At 43.7% G+C, this 18,550-nt stretch overlaps 1 protein-coding gene across 1 annotated transcript in view; it reads left to right on the forward strand.

The window, feature by feature from the left end:
- The window catches only part of HSD17B2 (hydroxysteroid 17-beta dehydrogenase 2), a 76,326-nt gene extending 63,006 nt beyond the window's left edge, over positions 1 to 13,320 (forward strand). The window contains exons 4-5 of the mRNA XM_004753917.3: positions 10,324 to 10,461; positions 12,881 to 13,320. Of these exons, the coding sequence (XP_004753974.1) occupies positions 10,324 to 10,461; positions 12,881 to 13,224 (482 nt within the window). The 3' untranslated portion in view covers positions 13,225 to 13,320. The remainder of the gene's footprint in view (positions 1 to 10,323; positions 10,462 to 12,880) is intronic.
- The last annotated feature ends 5,230 nt before the right edge of the window (positions 13,321 to 18,550 follow it).

Genomic DNA, 18,550 nt, shown 5'->3' on the forward strand with positions numbered 1-18,550 from the left:
AACAAAAACCTGTACACGGATGTTTATAGCGTTCCTTATTCATAACAGAGGCAGAAACAACCCAAATGTTCATCAACTAATGAAATGATAAGCAGAATGTCATATATCCGTATAGTGGGATATTACAAATTCATAAAAATGAATGAAACCCTGACACGTGGTAGAGAAACGAATGAACCTTGAAAAAATTATGGTAAGTGACAGAAACCAGACCCAAAAAGCCACGTATTGGATGATCCTATTTATATGAAGTGTCCAAAAGAGGCCAGTCCAGAGAGATGGAGAGAAAATTAGTATTTATCGGGGGCAGGAGGAGAGGGAATAAGAAGCGGCTACTTCGTGGCTAGGGTTTTCTTCCTTTCTTTTCTTCGTCCCCAAGCCCCTCTCTCTTCCTTTCCTCCCTCCCTTCCTATCTGCTCAAGATTATGTATTTGAGAGAGAGCAAGCCAGTGCTTGAGTATGGCAGGGAGGGGCGGAGGGAGAGAGAGAGAGAAACTTAAGCAGATTCCATGCTGAGCGTAGAGCCTGATGTGGGGCTGAACTGGGGGCTTGACTCAGGCTTGTCCCAAGGCTTGCTCTCATGACCCTGAGATCAGGACACTGAGATCACGACCTGACCCCTGAAATCAAGAGCCAGATGCTTAACCACCTGTGTCCCTAATGCTTATAGGGTTTTCTTTTGCAGCAATGAGAATGAGCTAGATACAAGTGATGGTTACATGGTTGCGAATATATATATATATATATATATATATATATGAAACATATTATATATATTATATATATCTTATATCTATATCTATATCTATAGAGATATAGATATCTATCTTATATCTATCTATCTATCTATATATATATACTTTAAGATTTTTACTTATTTATTGGACACAGAGAGAGATCACAAGTAGGCAGAGCAGCAGGCAGAGAGAGGGGCAAGCAGACTCCCCGCCATGCAGAGAGCCCAATGTGGGGCTTGATCCCAGGACCCTGAGATCATGACCTGAGCCGAAGGCAGAGGCTTAACCCACTGAGCCACCCAGGCGCCCCACATGGTATTGTGAATATACTGAATGCCTCTGAATTGTGTACCTTAAAAAGGTTATATGGTGGATTTTATGTCATCTGTATTTTAGCACAATAAGAAAAAAACCTGTGCCCACTCCCAGATTTCTGATTCAATAGCTCTGGGAGTGGGACCAGAGGATTTGCACTTCTAACAGCTTCTGGGCTGCTTCTGGTTTCCAACTTTGAGTAACAAGGTCCCGAACTTTGACTTTGATATTCAAATGGTTTGTCACATCCCCAGGGACTATTGGATTACAAGGAACAACCAAATACTATCAGTTTCAAATTTCTGCCTATCATGCCTAAAGGAGATTAACAAACCTGCCTCTCTTGGGGCCATGGGCTCGGTCTGTATTTTCAGCTTGGGAAAGCTCAATAAGGCAATGGACCTTGTTACTGGAGTTGACTCTAGATGACCTTGAAGGAGGGAGAAACTGGCTAGGAGCCCTCATTTACATTTTCCTAAAATGAGGTCATCTGAATTCTGGTTTAGGAAGTTCTTAGAGAATGAGACAGCTGCTGTGGGCATGGGACTTTGGGACCTCTTGTTATTAAATAACAAAAATTCAACCGAGCAAATTTTGAAGACCTAATTGGTTTTATTAACTGATTCATGAGTCAGGCAGCACCCCATCCAGCAAGTAAAGCTGAGCTCTGAAGAACTGTACAAAACGGAAGGTTTTTATAGGAAGGAGGGTGGGGCATGGAGATTATTAGCAGAAGAAAGGATTGTTTCAGATAAATTCACTTTCCCTGAGAGGCAAGAGCAGAGGGTCTTATCAAGACTTCATCTTCCGGGGCGCCTGAGTGGCGCAGTGGGTTAAGCCTCTGCCTTCGGCTCGGGTCATGATCCCAGGGTCCTGAGATCCAGCCCTGCATCAGGCTTTCTGCTCAGCGGGGAGCCTGCTTCCCCCTCTCCCTCTGCCTGCCTCTCTGCCTACTTGTGATCTCTGTCAAATAAATAAATGAAATGAAAAAAAAAAAAAAACAGCAAACATTTCTTTAAAAAAAAAAAAAAAGACTTCATTTTCCTTCTGGGGTGGTGGTGGGGGAAATGGAGACAGATTACCTCATTGTTGTTGACCAGAAAACTCCTGACCGACCCAGTTAAGACTACATTTCTGGAGAAGCTTCAAACTGTAATTAGTCTAGGTATTAAGCCTTCATCGGGTGATGTGGCCTAGCATAAGTGACTCCATTTTGGGCCTTTGGTTTTTCTTTCTGCCTCCTTATCAATGTGTGCTATACCCAGTTGCCACTGTGAAGTCCTATAATTCAACTCAGTTCTGACACTATCTACCTGGAGATAACATCAGGTCCTACAGGTTCAAGGCTCAGTCCTACAAGACATTGCCCCACCCCCACATCAGATACCAGTATTGTCACCAGTGGTTCTGGACCCACCAGCTGTAGAATAAAGGTTCCAGTGACCTTCTCCTTGGGTTCAATTATTTGTGAGAGTGGCTCATAGAACTCGGGAAACCTGCTCACTTCCTAGATTACCAGTTTATTACAAAGAATATTAAAGGATACAAATCACCAGCCAGATGAAGAGATACATAGGACAAGGCATAGGGAAAGGCCAAGGAACTTCCATGCTCCCTGAATCTACATGTTTACCAGCCTGGAAGCTCTCCAAACCTCTGCCTTTCAGGTGTTTATGGAGGCTTCATTACATAGGCACTAGTAATTAAATCTTTTGGCCATTGGTGATTGATCTCAATCTCCCCTCTCCCCTCCCAGAGCTGGGGGTTTGGGGAAGGATTGAAAGTTCTCTGTGGCCACTGCTAGTGTTGAAATTCCAAGGGTTTTAGGAGCTCTGAGCTAGAAATTGGGGGAAGACCAATATAGATCTTATTCTCAATCACAGTATAGCACAGCCTCGGGCTGGAAGATTGCAATATTTCCGGCCCCTGCTGTCTTGCTAGGGCATTCACTTGCAAACCATTTGACCTCCATAATTCCTATGTACCCATATACCGTCTCCATGGAGGTATTGATCAGACAGTGCTGAAGAGTTTTTGAGGTCCTGTGTTATCTCAGAGGACATCCAGGCCATTTGGCTGGTAGGACCTTAGGATATGTTACTAACTTACTGCCTACACCATGCCCAGGGAGTCAGGAAAAGTCCATGTCTGAGCACACCCAGGAGAGAGAGAGGGTCTACACTACATCAACGGTATCAACACCATGAATCCCAGGCTTATTCACTTGCCAGCGAACAAAGTTACTGAATACTTCCCGAGACAAACAAACTAGATGGGGGAATGTGAAACCTTCTGGAAGAGGGGTGACTCCCCTAAATAAGCAGAGAAAGTCTGTAGATAGGAAGGGGGAAAAGGATGTAATTTGGAGTAGCGTTGGGGTCTCGAGTGGGCAGCCAAAAAAGAATTTTTGAGAGGTCTTCAGGGCAAAAAGGTGGTTTTTAGTAAAACAGGGGGACTAGACTCAAGAACAGAAAGACCTGCCATCTCAGGATTGTGAGGACAGCTGGTTATATACTTTCGGGCGGGGGGGTGGGGTGGGTGGGGAGTAAAGACAACGGGAAGTTCCAGAAGGATTCTCATATGCTGAAGGAGACTCCCAGGGTCCTGGAGGCCTTGCTAGTGTCAAGTTAAGGTTGTTTTTTCCCTCTAGCGAGGCTTAACATTAAGACAGTCAGGCATTTCCTGGAAGAAACTTACACTCCTCCTGCCTCAAGCATTTGTGAGTTCACTGCAATTTATAAGGACGTTTAATTTTATCTACTTTTCCTCTGCTTTTGTTTCCCACATCAGAAAGAGTCCATAGGTCTGTCTGTGGTTGGTTAAAATAAGTCCCATTCTTGACTGGGTAAGTAAATCACCCCACGTATTTATTTAGAATAGGCTAGCTACTTTGAGTCTGTTGTAGGGGAACCTAACATTCAATTTTGATATGTCCTAAGCAAGTACTGTGCTAAGGGCAAAGTTTTGTTTTTACATTAGCCATATCTGTGATGGGGGTATGCACGGGATGGAGTGAGAAATGATATAGTGTTGGAATTTAGGTGAAGTTGGGTGGGGTGAGGTCCTGAGTGGATGGCCAAGAAAGAATTCTGGAGACAAGACGTTGGTGCAAAAAGGTGGTTTTATTAAAGCGCAGGGACAGGACCCATGGGCAGATGTTGTGAGGGGTGGCTGATCCTATGCTTGGGAGTTGGCGGAGGTAAGGAAAAGGGAGGTGTTACAAGGATTTTCCTATGCTAAAGACGACCTCCAAGATACTAGAGGTCTTGCCATTGTCAATTTCAGGTTGTTTTCCCTTCTAGCAAGGCATTAACATTAAGAGAGTTGGGATCTTCCTGGAGGAATGTCCCACATATCCCAGCCAGGAGGGGGGTGGGGTGGGGTGGGTGTTTGTGGGGTTTGTGGGGTGAAAGGAGTATATTTTGATATTTTGTTTTGTCCTCAGTCTACCTTCTGCTCCCTCATTAGGAAAGAAGTACACTGTCGCTTTAAATGTGGTTGCAGCCTTGGCAGAAGTTTCTAAAGCTCTAGCTTGTCCCGGAGGATTTCTCATCCTTTAAGATTTCAAATAAGCCAGGCCTTACTTTTTGACCTCCAGTGCCAAACTTCAAAAACTTAAATTTTCAGTTTGTTTGTTTTTTACAAAAAAAAAAAAATTTTTTTTTGGTAAAAAAATCTTTACCAAATTTTTACCAAAATTTTAGGAGACTTCATGGACCTTTGTTCAGCCAAAGACCTACATGGGACCTGAGCAATTCTCCCTTGTTAAGCCTGTCTTAAAAGGGAGTATATATATATATATATATTTTTTTTTTTTTAACTTTATTTGGAAATAATCATAGATTCACAGGAAGTTGCAAGGATCTGTACAGGGAAGTCCTGTTTACCCCTCATCTCACCTCCACTAATAACATCTTGCATAACCATAGAATATCAAAACCATGCGTTGTGGCGCAGCCACTCTGGAAAACAATATAGAGTTTCCTCAAAAAGTTAAACATAGAACTATCTTATGACCCAGCAATTGCACTACTAGATAGTTATCCAAAGGATGCAAACGTGGTGATTAAAAGGGGCACCTGCACCCCGGTGTTTGTAGCAGTAACGTCCACAAGAGCCCAAGCAGAGAAAGATCTCAGATTTCCATCAACAGAGGAGTGGATAAGAACATGTGGGGTGTGTGTGTGTGTGTGTGTGTGTGTGTGTGTTTGTAATATTACTCAGTCATCAAAAAGAATGAAATCTTGCCACTTGCAACGGCATGGATAGAACTAGAGGGTATTATGCTAAACGAAATAAGTCAATCAGAGAAAGACAAAGACCATATGATTTCCCTCGTGTGGAATTTAAGAAACAAAACAGATGAACATAGGGGAAGGAAAGGGAAAAAAAAATGAGACAAAAGCAGAGAAGGAGACAAACCGCAAGACTCTGAACTCTAGGAAACAAACAGGGTTGCGGGAGGGGGGGTGGCTGGGGGGATGGGCAGTAAAGATGCCTGCCCCACTATGGAATGAGCACTGGCTGTTGTCTACAACCGATGCATCACTAAATTCTACCTCTGAAATGGATAATACAGCCTGTATTAATTAAATTAACTTTAAATGTAAAGAGCCATGTAACAGACATTGCTGCCGCGCACAGAATTTCTCAGATTTCACCGGTTAGACCTGCGGTCCCTTACGTGTGCAGTTCCCATCAGAGGGATCCTCCAAGATACCCCTTTATAGCCACAGCCACTCCCTCACCCCATTTCCAGCCCTGACAATCACGACTCTGTTCCCCGTCTCTATAATGTTATCTCAAGAATGATCTATAAATGAAACCTACAGTATGCAACCTTTTGAGACTGGCTTTCACTCAACTGATTTGAAAGGAGTATATATATATTTTTTTTTTTAATAAGATTTTATTTATTTATTTGACAGACAGAGATCACAAGTAGGCAGAGAGGCAGGCAGAGAGAGAGGAGGAAGCAGGCTCCCTGCTCAGCAGAGAGCCCGATGCGGGGCTCGATCCCAGGACTCTGAGATCATGACCTGAGCCGAAGGCAGCGGCTTAACCCACTGAGCCACCCAGGCGCCCCGAAAGGAGTATATTTTGATCCAGGTTTATACAGCTCAAAAAAACTCCCCTTCTTCCAGCATAACATTAGGAAGTTTCTTTCATTCCAGTTCCCAAAACACAACACATCTTTCCCCCTCAACATCTGTGAGATTTAAATCAAGGGTAAACACTGCCAGCTCTCTATCCAACCTCTGGGATCACATGCGCCTTCTACAGCCAAAAAAACGATGAGGTTTTTTTCAGATCTCAAGCTGGTATTAGCATTTACATGTCCAGAGGATAGAAATACACGGAATATTTTCAGAAATGTTCTCTAGAAGTGTTTAACAACCCTGCCTGCACATTAGAATCACCTGGGGGAGCTTTTTAAACATTCCCATGCCTATGATGAACCACAGACCAATTAAATCACATGGGAATGTGGGGGAGGAATAGATTTTTTTTTTTTTAAAGCTCCCCAGACAGTTCTGATTACTAAGTATGAAAACTATTGCTCTAAAACAATTCGCTGCAATAGATGGTCGCAAAATTTGGGGCCACAGGAGTAAATCAGGTTTACCCCGGGGGAATGTGGGAACGCCACAAAAGCCCAGGCTCCTTCCTCCTTGAAGGACCCTGATCTCTGGGTGCTTCATTAGCTCCCCAGGTGATTCTGATACTCACCCAAGTTGAGAACCACTGACTCCCAACCCTCCAAACACTGTCCTCACACTAAAACCACCTACAGAGTTTTATTTAAATACTGATGTTCGGGTCCCACTGCCAGAATTTTTTAATTTCATCGCTCTAGGGTAGGGCCTAGGTATTAGTTTTGTGTGTGTGTGTGTGTGTGTTTTCATGTCCCCAAGGTGATTCTACTGTACCTACAGAGTTATATATCTCGGGTCTGGAGTGAAAAAACAAAATTTAAAAATAAGCATGAAGTGTACATTCGTCTCTCTGAGCATTCTGGTTTTATTTAATGTCAGCTAGTGGAAGAGTATGTAAATTTCCAAGACTTAGCCTTCTTGGAATGGAATTTAAATTTAAAGAACCACGTAACAGATATTGCTGCCGTGTACAAAACTTCTCAGATTTCACTGGTTGTATCTGCGGTCACTTATGTGTGTGATTCCTGTAACTACTAACACAGTCAGGACACAGAACTTCATGGAATTACATCAGTACTCTGGATGGTCATTAAAGCTATAGCCCAAACATTTACAAAGGGTTGTGCGTTCCTTACCAGTTCTCCCACGTCCCCATAGATAAGCCCTCTATTTTGGAAGTCAAGTTTTCCCCTAGAAATAGAAAGAAACTTACCAAGTTCTTGGCAACCTTGTCCCTTGCTGCCTTCTGGCCATAGAATCTTAACCTGAATGGAGCAAAAGCAGAAATTACAAATCTAACAGGACAGGCAATGAGGGAGTGCAAAGGGCCAGGAAGGGAGCATGCTCTGAGACCCTGTGAGGCTCGTGGTCAGTGAGACGCGGACGTCTGCACTTCCTTCATCTCATGCCCCCAGGAATCTTAGCCATTACTAGGAAATGGTAACAGCAAGGTTGAATCTATGAGGTTGAACCTTACAGAATGCCCATTCTGTAGGTCGGAAATGGTCTAATAATGCCAGTTGCACAGGATTCAAGATCATACAAAAGACAAATGTGTCTTAAATGTTTGGTCCAAAGCATGTTTTTTGTTTAGACTGATAATCTGGAATATGATAAATTCTTACCACCTGTCGTATCATCCATAATGCTGTAGGTCACTATGCAAGCACGTGTTCAGAAATATGTGACCCAAGCCGTAATGTAATGGCTCAAGGCTTAGCATTCCAAAGAATCGCTTGGATTGGTTTAAACTGCAAATTCAGATTCAGTAGATCTAGGGCGGGTCCTAGAAATCCATCAAGTTCCGCTGGGAGAGTCTGAAACAGGTGCACTTGGTTCTCTAAGAAACACCAAACATATGGAGCCGTTTGGGCTACTGAGAAAGGCTATCTGAAAACCGTAAGTAGCCCTAATGTGAGAAAGTTCTTACGGGGGGGCTGACTATACCAGGCACTCTTCTGGAACTTGAACCTAGGAAGCACTGGCTCCAAAATGAGCTCTTCAACGTGGCCTTCTGCTAACCGACATGGCAGCCAGCCAAGCTCCCCTCATCTGTAAAAATCGTGGAGAAGTGAGAATGGCGGGGTTCTGCAAACTAGGCTGAAAATTAGAACAAGCTGCTTTAACTTCTTGGGTCTTTCTCAACAGAGGGAACACAAGCTGGGTTTGGAACTCTTAACATTTTGTGAAACTAAAACTTTAAAGAGAATCAGCTGGGGTGCTTGGGTGGCTCAGTCAATTAAGGGTCAAGCTCTTGATCTCAGGAGTGTGAGTTCAAGCCCTGAGTTGGGCGCCATGTTGGGTGTGGAGCCTACTTAAAGAATCAGCTGGTTATTGGAGGCAATATAGGAAACACTGTATTGGTTTGTTGGTTTGTTTGTTTTAATGTTTTATGCCAGAGGGTATATTGAAATTTCATCAGTGAAGCCCCGAGGACTCTTAAGTGACTGGATCAAACCTCAAGCTACTGAAACAGAAGATAGAAAAGGAATTTGTTAGATCACCGACTGACTGGAACTAAGTCTTTTTTTTTTTTTTTAAGAGATTTTATTTGACAAGAACACAGCAGGAGAGGGAACACAAGCTATGGGAGAGGGAGAGGAGAAGCAGGCTCCCCGCCAAGCAGGGAGCCCCATGTGGGGCTCAATCCCGGATCCCGGGATCCCAGGATCATGACCTGAGCTGAAGGCAGATGCTTAAGGACTGAGCCACCCAGGTGCCCCGACTGGAACTGAGTCTTAAGATGGGATCATCATAGCTCTCCCCACACCTCCACTCCTGCTTCCCTTCGCAAACCCCCACGTACAATCTTTGCTCTGCCTTTCTTGCTCCTCCACTTTCCTCCACTTCCCTTCTCCAATGGGGTAGCAGAAATGACCCCTGGAAGTTCTGGTTTTCCACCATTATCATACTTACATAGCCAGGAATAAACCATAAAGTCATCTCCCTTCCGCCATCATCAGGACTCTGGCTGGCCTGAGGTCACGCGCTCAGCCCCACCCTGATGGGCTGCTCCAGGAAATGGAGCACTGTGATTGGCCCATCTGCCCCTTTCAGTGAGAAAGATCCAGGAATCGATAATCTTCCTACAAAAACAGGGAGGTAAGGAGGAGCATTTCCCCAAACAAAATTGTATAAGCCCAACCAACATTTTTATAATCATTTAAAAATCATTTATAGTCATTTAAAAATAAGGGAGATAATTGAATTATTCTAGGTCTCTCTTCTTTAATGCCTATGCTCTACCCATGTCCCCCCCCCCCCAACAAGTTTTACTGGGATAGAGTTGACATGTAACATTGTATTAGTTTCCTTCAGCTTCTCCTGGCTTCTAAGCTAAGTGTGGTCCAGTAACCCCACTCCCAGCCCCAGCTCGCCCTCCTAGAATAAGCCCTTTCCTACTCCCTCGTACAGAGATGCCCCCATGGTTCCCTATGGTGTGCCTTACTCCTTGTTTTGACAAGTATTCGAGCCAATCTGTTCAACTACGGATGCTGGAATTGGCTGACCTGTGCCCCCTCCTCCAGATGGGTCCACCCAGAACCTTAGTACAGTGGTTGGCCAAACCGGAAGATCACAGGCTGGGGCAGACTCTTTATCTCACCTGATTCACATTTAGCTTAGACTGACCTTGGTTTGTCATTGGACCAGCTATGATGGAGCTGCCGTGGAAGGCAGAAGTAAGGGATGCCAGGCAGTGGTTATAACCCATGGCACGTAGGCACTAACCTGGGTGCAGAGGGCTCTTGCCTGCCCTTTACCTGCCTTAGTCACCACTGATACCAGCTCCTGGCATGCAGTAGGTCCTGTTTAAACACTTAATGGATTGGGGCGCCTGAGTGGCTCGGTCGGTTAAGTGTCTGCCTTCAGCTCAGATCATGATCCCAGGGTCCTGGGATCAAGCCCCTTATCAGGCTCCTTGTTTGGCAGGGAGCCTGCTTCTCCCTCTCCCTCAGCCTGCCATCCCCCCTGCTTGTGCCCTCATGCTCCCTTATCAAATAAATAAATAAAATCTAAAGACAAAACAAACAAAAAAACCCCAAAAAACCCACTCAGTGGATGAATAAATGAAAACATCAGACCTGATTTTTTTTTCTCTCTCATTATTCCCATAGGAGGGGTCCCAATGGAAAAGCTGGCAGCCTATAGCGCATCCAAGGCGGCTCTGACCATGTTCTCAGCAGTCATGAGACAAGAGCTTTCCAAATGGGGAGTTAAAGTCTCCGTCATCCAGCCTGGAGGCTTCAGAACAAGTAGGTGTCTAAGCCCAAGAGCCCCTCAATGTTCACCTGAAAGGGGTGCTGAGGGTCCTTTGGGTGTGGTTTTGGAATATAGATGAAATTTGGTGGGGTGGGGTCTGGAGCCGATGGCCAAGAAAGAATTCTTAAGCTGTCTCTGAGGCAAAAACCGTGTTTTTATTAAAGCACAAAGATAGGACCTGTGGGCAGAAAGAGCTGTTGCACTGGGTTTGTGAGGGGTGACGGACAGTATGCTCGGGAGTTGGGGGAGGTAAGGAAAAGGGAGGTTTCATAAGGATTTTCCTATGCTACAGAGGACCTCCAAGATACTGGAGGTCTTGCCATGATCAATTTCAGGTTGTTTTTCCTTCTAGTAAGGCATTAACATGAAGAGAGTTGGGATCTTCCTGGAGGAATGTCCCACACATCTCAGCCAGGAGTAGGGAGGGCAGGTAGGAAGAAAACTGAGGCTCAGAGAAGTTAAGAGCCACAGAGGTGGTACAAGTTGGAGATGAGATTTAGATCCAGGTCACCCTCAGAATGTCGTTGTGTGTGGCCCCAAAGTAGCAGGGCATGGGTTTGTGGGTGTCAAAAGTGGCAGACGAAGGTTGACAAAAGTCTGGTGGCTTTGTCATCACAAAAGAGAGCTTTGGGGACTCTGCACAGAGTACCTACAGAAGTGGTTAGAAAGTCCATGAGGTGTTTAGAGAAGGAGGAAATAGAGAGGAAAGGAATCCCTCAGCCTGGGAAAGCAGAGACTGGGGAAGAGTTAGCTGGAGGAACGACAGTTCACACAACATGTTGTTCAAGACCCAGAAGTCTTTAGAGTAATTGTCAGGGTAACCGTTTCTTTAATGTGGTCTTCTGCCTTCATGGATAGAACCAAGAAATTGAAATCTGTTTGCATTTCTGTTGAGTATAATTGGATGTCACTGGTTTACATTTCACAACCAAGCTCCCCCACAGACCTGATATCCTTGAGTCACCCAAGCTGGTAAACCAAAGCTCATCCCACAGCAGTCCCAGAGCAATCACACACTTTGCTGGAGGGAGCCTGGGGTACTGCCAACTTTCTGTAAAGTAATCTGGCAGTAGGTGTTGAAATCCAAAATGCAAGTACCTTTTGATTAGCTAATCACATTGCAGCTGTCGCACACCTAACAACAGTGAAATACAAAAGAATGTATTGTGCAGGGGTATTTACGGCAGCATCCCCGAAATGCTGAAACTTAGGAAGGACTGCAAAATCCTGTGATAGAGAATTGGTTGTCTAAAAGCTGTTCAGTAGGAACTTCTGCTGCTCTGGTTTAAATCTGTAGCCACTGACTATCAGAGGCAGGTCTGTGATTTATTACCAAGCCAACAATCAAATCTTTGGAAAACATGTCTAGTTTGGTTTCTGTTTGTTCCTGGTAATATAAAATTAAGCCAAAGCTTTCTACGTGTGTATATGTTTGTATGAACAAGGAGGGAATATAGAAGCACCCACAAAACTGTAAATTACCTGAGAGGAGATTAATTTTAAAAACATATATGTGCCATTATTTACTTTATTTATTTATAGGCATTGCTACTATATTTTAAGGTAAATATATATATATAATTTAATTATATATGATAGGCAACCATTGCTTCTACATTAAATGCTTAAATATTTAATCACATATAACATATGTTAAAATTTAAAAGTATATTTAAAGGTGTACTTATTATATATTCTTCAAAATTATCTTTATTAGATAGCTAAGATGATAGTCAACATTGTATATTTAATTTTATCCATGGAACTAGGTGCGAGTTCTAGATTAAAAATTATATATAGATGATATATGGGTACACCTATATGTGCATATATGGTTTATATATCATATTGTATATGTTACATTTTATATTATATGTGATAATCATGAACATGGACGTCATAGAATGTTTGTGGCAGCCCTATTTGTAAGGATCCCAAATTGGAAACAACCCAAAGACCCATCATAGTCTAGTGGACAGATAATTTATGGCACATTTGCACAATGGAAACTGTAATGAAGGGAATGACCACACAGTACACAGAGGACTCTCACAGTGTACTGTATGATTCCATTTACATAATGTCCAAATCCAGGTAAAACTGCTCTATTCTGTTAACTGGGACAGTGGCTTTTGGGAAGGGGCCTGTGAGTCACGGTTGGTTTGCCTTCTTGTTCTGCTGCTGGTTGCCTGGGCTCTTCAGTTTGTGGAAACCCAGTCATGTGTGATCGTTTCTGTATGCATGTTGAAAAAATATATTAAATACCATTTAAAGTACATAAAAAAAAAATGTTTGGGAACTCCCATCTTTCCCAACAGAAGCCAATCACAAGGGCCTGCTTCCCTGGTAGGGGTCAGACACGCCCGATCTGGCGTCCCCAGAATCTGAGCCTCCCTTCTTCTCACATCACAGATATCGCAGGCACCAGTGAAGCGTGGAGCAAGCATGAGAAGGACATCCTGGACCACCTTACCTCCGATGTGCAGGAGGACTACGGCCAGGACTATATCCTTCAGCAACGCAACTATCTTAAGCTCATCAACACGAAGGCCAGTGCAGATGTGTCCCCTGTGCTCCTGGACATCCGACATGCTGTGTCTGCTAAGAGCCCCTTTGCCTTTTATGCGCCAGGGGCAATGGCTTATTCCTTGCTCTGCTTGGTTTCCTTTAGTCCTACTGGTGTACTTGATTATTTTAGCAAAAAACTGTGTAGCCTTGGAGGGGGCATGCCCAGAGCGCTAAGAAGGCCTAACTGAAGAATAAGGCACATGGGCAAATATGTGGGAAGTGTTATTCTTGGAACATAAGGGCAACTTGAACTTCCCATTAAAGTTGTGGTTTCCTACCTTGCATTCCCTGTGAATTCTCTTGGTTGAATAGGACTTAGTGGTGAGAATGCTGGTGGCTGGAGATGACCACCATGAAAGGTGGTACCCTGCTCTGCACGGATACATTTCAGATATCCTCTCATCTAGTTCTCCTTAGAGAACCAAGGTAGGTATCTCCACCCTTACTTAACAGGTAAAGGTATTAAAGATCAGAGACAGTAAGTTGCTAGTTCATTGTTGCTAGCAAAAGGTGGTTAGAATGGAAACCCAGGTTATACTCTGCTGCCTGCCAGAAGAAGAGAAAGAGAAAGAGATGATGGGAAAAAGGAGGTAGGGAAGGGGAAAAGGGAGGAGGAACTAGGACCACAGTCAGATAGTTTTTCCCACTGGGAACTGATAGCTTGCTGAACCTACTGTGCATACAAGGTAGTGATTCCTGTATGTCATCAGTGCTCCGTGCACTTCCTCTCTCTTCCTCTACCTGGAGCCCTGGAGATGGTAGGATGGGGTCTCCCCCACAAGCAGTGGAAGCCCTCCTAGGGGGAGCCAGTTAGGAGCTTCCTTGATCCAGGACTGTCACACTCTCTGGGTCTGTATCCAGCACTTTCTCCCCGTACTTCATGGAGTTTTCATCAGAACAGAAAGTGGCCCCCACACTAGGTTTCTAAGGGCTGGTGTATTTGCCCAGCACTACTTCACCTGATGTCTCCAGCTCCCTCCCACTGTCTTCAAAGAGCTTTCCCCCTTCTTCCTCCTAGAGTAGGGGTTCTCAAACAGGGTGTGCATCTCCTGGAGGGTTCAGTACAATACAAGTTGGCCTACACCCAGAATTTCTGATTCAGAGGATGTGGTCAGTAGAATACAGGTCCCTAATAATGATCATGGTACATGAATCCCCAGAACCTGTGACTATGTGACCTCATATGGCAAAAGGAACTTTACAGATGCGATTAAGTTAAAGATCTTGAGATAAAGGAGATTATTTTGGATTATGTGTAGGTCCAGTGCCATCACAGGGGTCCTTATAAAAAAAAAAGGAAGTTGAATTCACAAGCCCAAGATCAAGAGTGACCTACTGTACCCACTGAGCCAACCAGGTGCCCCCAAACATATTTCATTTTTAGCACAATACCTACAGTTTCTCAGAAAACAAGAAAGACAAGTATTACATACAAAGCACCCCCATGCCCTGACCATGTTTACTCAGTACTGTTGTCCCTGGTTTACCATAAGAAACCAGAAACAGTTAATGGCAGAGGGAAGCCTTCCGTATGCCCACAATTTGACCAGTATGATGAACAAACAGGTGCTTCAACAACAGAACTCTTGGTAAAAATATTTCATCCTCCCAGTCCTGCTCTTCTACTCAAGGGCAGGATACAAGGTACTGGTAATACCTGGTCCCACAGCATCACACTCGAATTGCATACAAAACTTCACCCACTCCTCTTTATCTCTTCCTTTTCTATATTTTCCCAGTACTGGAACAAGAAAGTGGGTGATCTTTACAATACACATAGGGTAAGAGGGAGGAATCTGGAAAACATCCAGGGAAAATAGAATTTCTTTATTACATAAGGGGCTGATAAATGCCTACAAATAAACCTTACTGTATTATTTGAATGGAACATTAAATTGCATCAGTTTCATTATACTGGTGGTAAAGATCATGTTTTGGAATGCTCTTCTGGATAGTGTAATTCTGAAGAACAATAATTCCATGCATACAGTTCTGTGGAGTGGTGGCATCTCCTGCCCAATGAAATTCCTCAGTCCAGGTCACACATAGTGGGCCACTCAGGGGTTAGGACACCTGCTCTGGAGTGGCTCAAAATAAAGTGCTTCTCTACCCATTTGTCTTGGAACCCAGTATTTCCCTCCAGGATCTCAGGCTTGGGGATGACCATGGCAGGACTGGATGGGTGTTTCTGAGTCTCAGCTCAATTCCTAGCTCAGAATTCCACATCACAAAATAAAAATCAGGGAGGAGTCAAGATGGCAGAGGTGTAGTGGACCAAGATGACATCAGGTCTCAGGAGTTCAGCTGGATAGTCATCAAACCATTCTGAATACCTACAAACCCAATAGGCAATCAAAGAGAAGAAGAACAGCAATTCTAGGAACAGAAAACTGACCACTTTCTGGAGTAGGATGTGCGGAGAAGTGAATCCAAAGTGACAGGAAGATAGACCATTGGGGGAGGGACCAGCTCCTGGCAAGTGGTGGAGCAACAGAGCACAAAATCTGAACTTTTAAAAGTCTGCTCCACCGAGAGACATTGCTCCAGAGGCTAAGTGGGGGTGGAGCCCTCGAAGGACAGGATGGGGGTGTCTGAGTGTAGCAGAGCTCGCAGGTATTGGAGCGGGGAAGCCGGCTACAGAGACAGAGCTGAGGAGTGAGCTCTCAGCTCGGGATTACCTTAAACTGTGATCTGAAGCACAATCAGACCACTGCTCCTTGAGCAGGGACCCCATAAGTGGCAGATCCGGGGCCACTGGAAGAGCAGAGTGGCAAGAATCTGCTGGGTTTGGAGATTCCAAACAGGGCTGTGTGCCAGACACAGCAATGCTCGGTCACAGGCCAGGTGAGCTCAGAGCGTAGCCGGAGTTCAGGGAGATGTGAGTGATTGAGTGCTTTTCTCCAAGGGTGCACTGAGTGGGGGGGCCCTGAGCTCTTGGCTCCTCCGGCCAGAGACTGGGAAGCTGCCATCTTCATTCCCATCCTCCAAGCAAAAGATCAACAAGGAAATAAAGGCTTAAATGACACACTGGACCAGATGGACATCACAGATATATTCAGAACATTCCATCCCAAAACAACAGAATAGACATTCTTCTCTAGTGCACATGGAACATTCTCCAGAATAGATCACATCCTGGATCACGAATCAGGTCTCAACCAGTACCAAAAGGTTGGGATCATTCCTGCATATTGTCAGACCACAATTCTCTGAAGCTAGAACTCAATCACAAAAGGAAAGTTGGAAAGAACTCAAATACATGGAGGCTAAAGAGCATCCTACTAAAGAATGACTGGATCAACCAGGAAATTAAAGAATAATTGAAAAATTTCATGAAAATAAATGATAATAAAAGCACAACTGTTCAAAATCTGTGGGACACAGCAAAGGCAGTCCTGAGAGGAAAATATATAGCGATACAAGCCTTTCTCAAGAAACAAGAAATGTCTCAAGTACACAACCTAAAGGGTTAGGGAGCTGAAGAAAGAACAGCAAAGAAAGCCTAAACCCAGCAGGAGAAGAGAAATAATAAAGATCAGAGCAGAAATCAATGAAATAGAAACCAAAAGAACAATAGAACAAATCAACAAAATTAGGAGCTGGTTCTTTGAAAGAATTAATAGGATTGATAAACCCCTGTCCAGACTTATCAAAAAGAAAAGAGAAAGGATCCAAATAAATAAAATTATGAATGAAAGAAGAGAGATCACAACCAGCACCAAAGAAATACAACTATTACAAAGCTGTAATCATTAAGACAGTATGGTACTGGCACACAAACAGACACATAGATCAATGGAATGAATGGAGATCCCAGAAATAGACTGTTAACGCTATGGTCAACTAATCTTTGATAAAGTGGAAAGAATGTCCAATGGAAAAAAGATAGTATCTTCAACAAATGATGTTGGGGAAATTGGACAGCCACATGCAGAAGAATGAAACTGGATGAATGAAATTATTTCCTTAAATCACACACAAAAATAGACTCAAAATGGATGGAAGACCTCAATGTGAGAAAGGAATCCATCAAAATCCTTGAGGAGAACACAGGCAACAACCTCTTCAACCTCAGCTGCAGCAACTTCTTCCTAGAAACATCGCCAAAGGCAAGGGAAGCAAGGGCAAAAAGAACTATAGGGACTTCATCAAGATCAAAAGCTTTTGCACAGCAAAGGAAACAGTCAACAAAACCAAAAGACAACAGAAAGAATGGGAGAAGATATTTGCAAATGACATATCAGATAAAGGGCTAGTATCAAAAATCTATAAATAGCTTAGCAAACTCAACACCCAAAGAACAAATAATCCAATCAAGAGATGGGCAGAGGACATGAACAGACATTTCTGCAAAGAAGACATCCAGATGTCCAACAGACACATGAAAAAGTGCTCCACATCACTCGGTATCAGGGAAATACAAATCAAAACCACAACGAGATAGCACCTCACACCAGTCAGAATGGTTGAAATTAACCGGAAATGACAGATGCTGGCAAGGATGCGGAGAAAGGGGAACCTTCCTACACTGTTAGTAGAAATGCAAGCTGATACAAGCACTCTGGAAAACAGCATGGAGGTTCCTCAAAAAGTTGAAAACAGGGCTACCCTATGACCCAGCAAATGCACTACTGGGTATTTACCCTAAAGATACAAACGTAGGAATCTGAAGGGGCATGTATATAGCAGCAGGATCCACAATAACCAAACTATGCAAAGAACCTAGATGTCCATCAACAGATGAATGGATAAAGAAGATGTGGTATATATATACAATAGAATACTATGCAGCCATCAAAAGAAATGAAATCTTGCCATTTGCAAAGACATGGATGGAACTAGGGGGTATTATGCTGAGTGAAATAAGTCCATCAGAGAAAGACAATTTTTATATGATCTCCCTGAAATGAGGAATTTGAGAGGCAACATTACAGGTTCTGGGGGGAGGTAAGGAAAAAAAATGAAACAAGGTGGGGTCAGGAGGGAGACAAAGCTTAAGAGACTCTTAATCTCACAAAACAAACTGAGGGTTGCCTGGGGGAGGGGTTTAGGGAGAGGGTGGTTGGGTTATGGACATTGGGAAGGGTGTGTGCTATGGTGAGTGCTGTGAAGTGTGTAAGCCTAGCAATTCACAGACCTGTACCACTGGGGCTAATAATACATTATATGTTAATAAAAAATTTAAAAAAAGAAATAAAAATCAAAAGGAAGGATGAAAGATTAGAAACTAATTTGAAGGCTAAAAATAGAGAGATCTCAATATGTTTGTAGTCTGAATTTGAATACTCTTCTGCCTGCTATCAATACTACTTTTTAGGGGATTTTGTCATTCAAGAGATCCCACCTCCCCACCGGGGGTGGGGGTAGTCATGTGACCCAGGCTGGCCAATCCACTTATAACCTTGGCTCCAGAGGTTGGTTCAAGGGTAGGCTCCTGACCCAAGAAGAGCCAGTGATGGTTCCTAATGGTGGAAGAATTGCTAAGGCTATGGGAAAATGGGGAACCTTCTAGAG

This window comes from Mustela putorius, unplaced genomic scaffold, assembly GCF_011764305.1.
Source record: "Mustela putorius furo isolate JIRA1106 unplaced genomic scaffold, ASM1176430v1.1 tig00000174_pilon_pilon_pilon, whole genome shotgun sequence".
In the NCBI taxonomy this organism is placed as follows: Eukaryota; Metazoa; Chordata; class Mammalia; order Carnivora; family Mustelidae; genus Mustela; species Mustela putorius.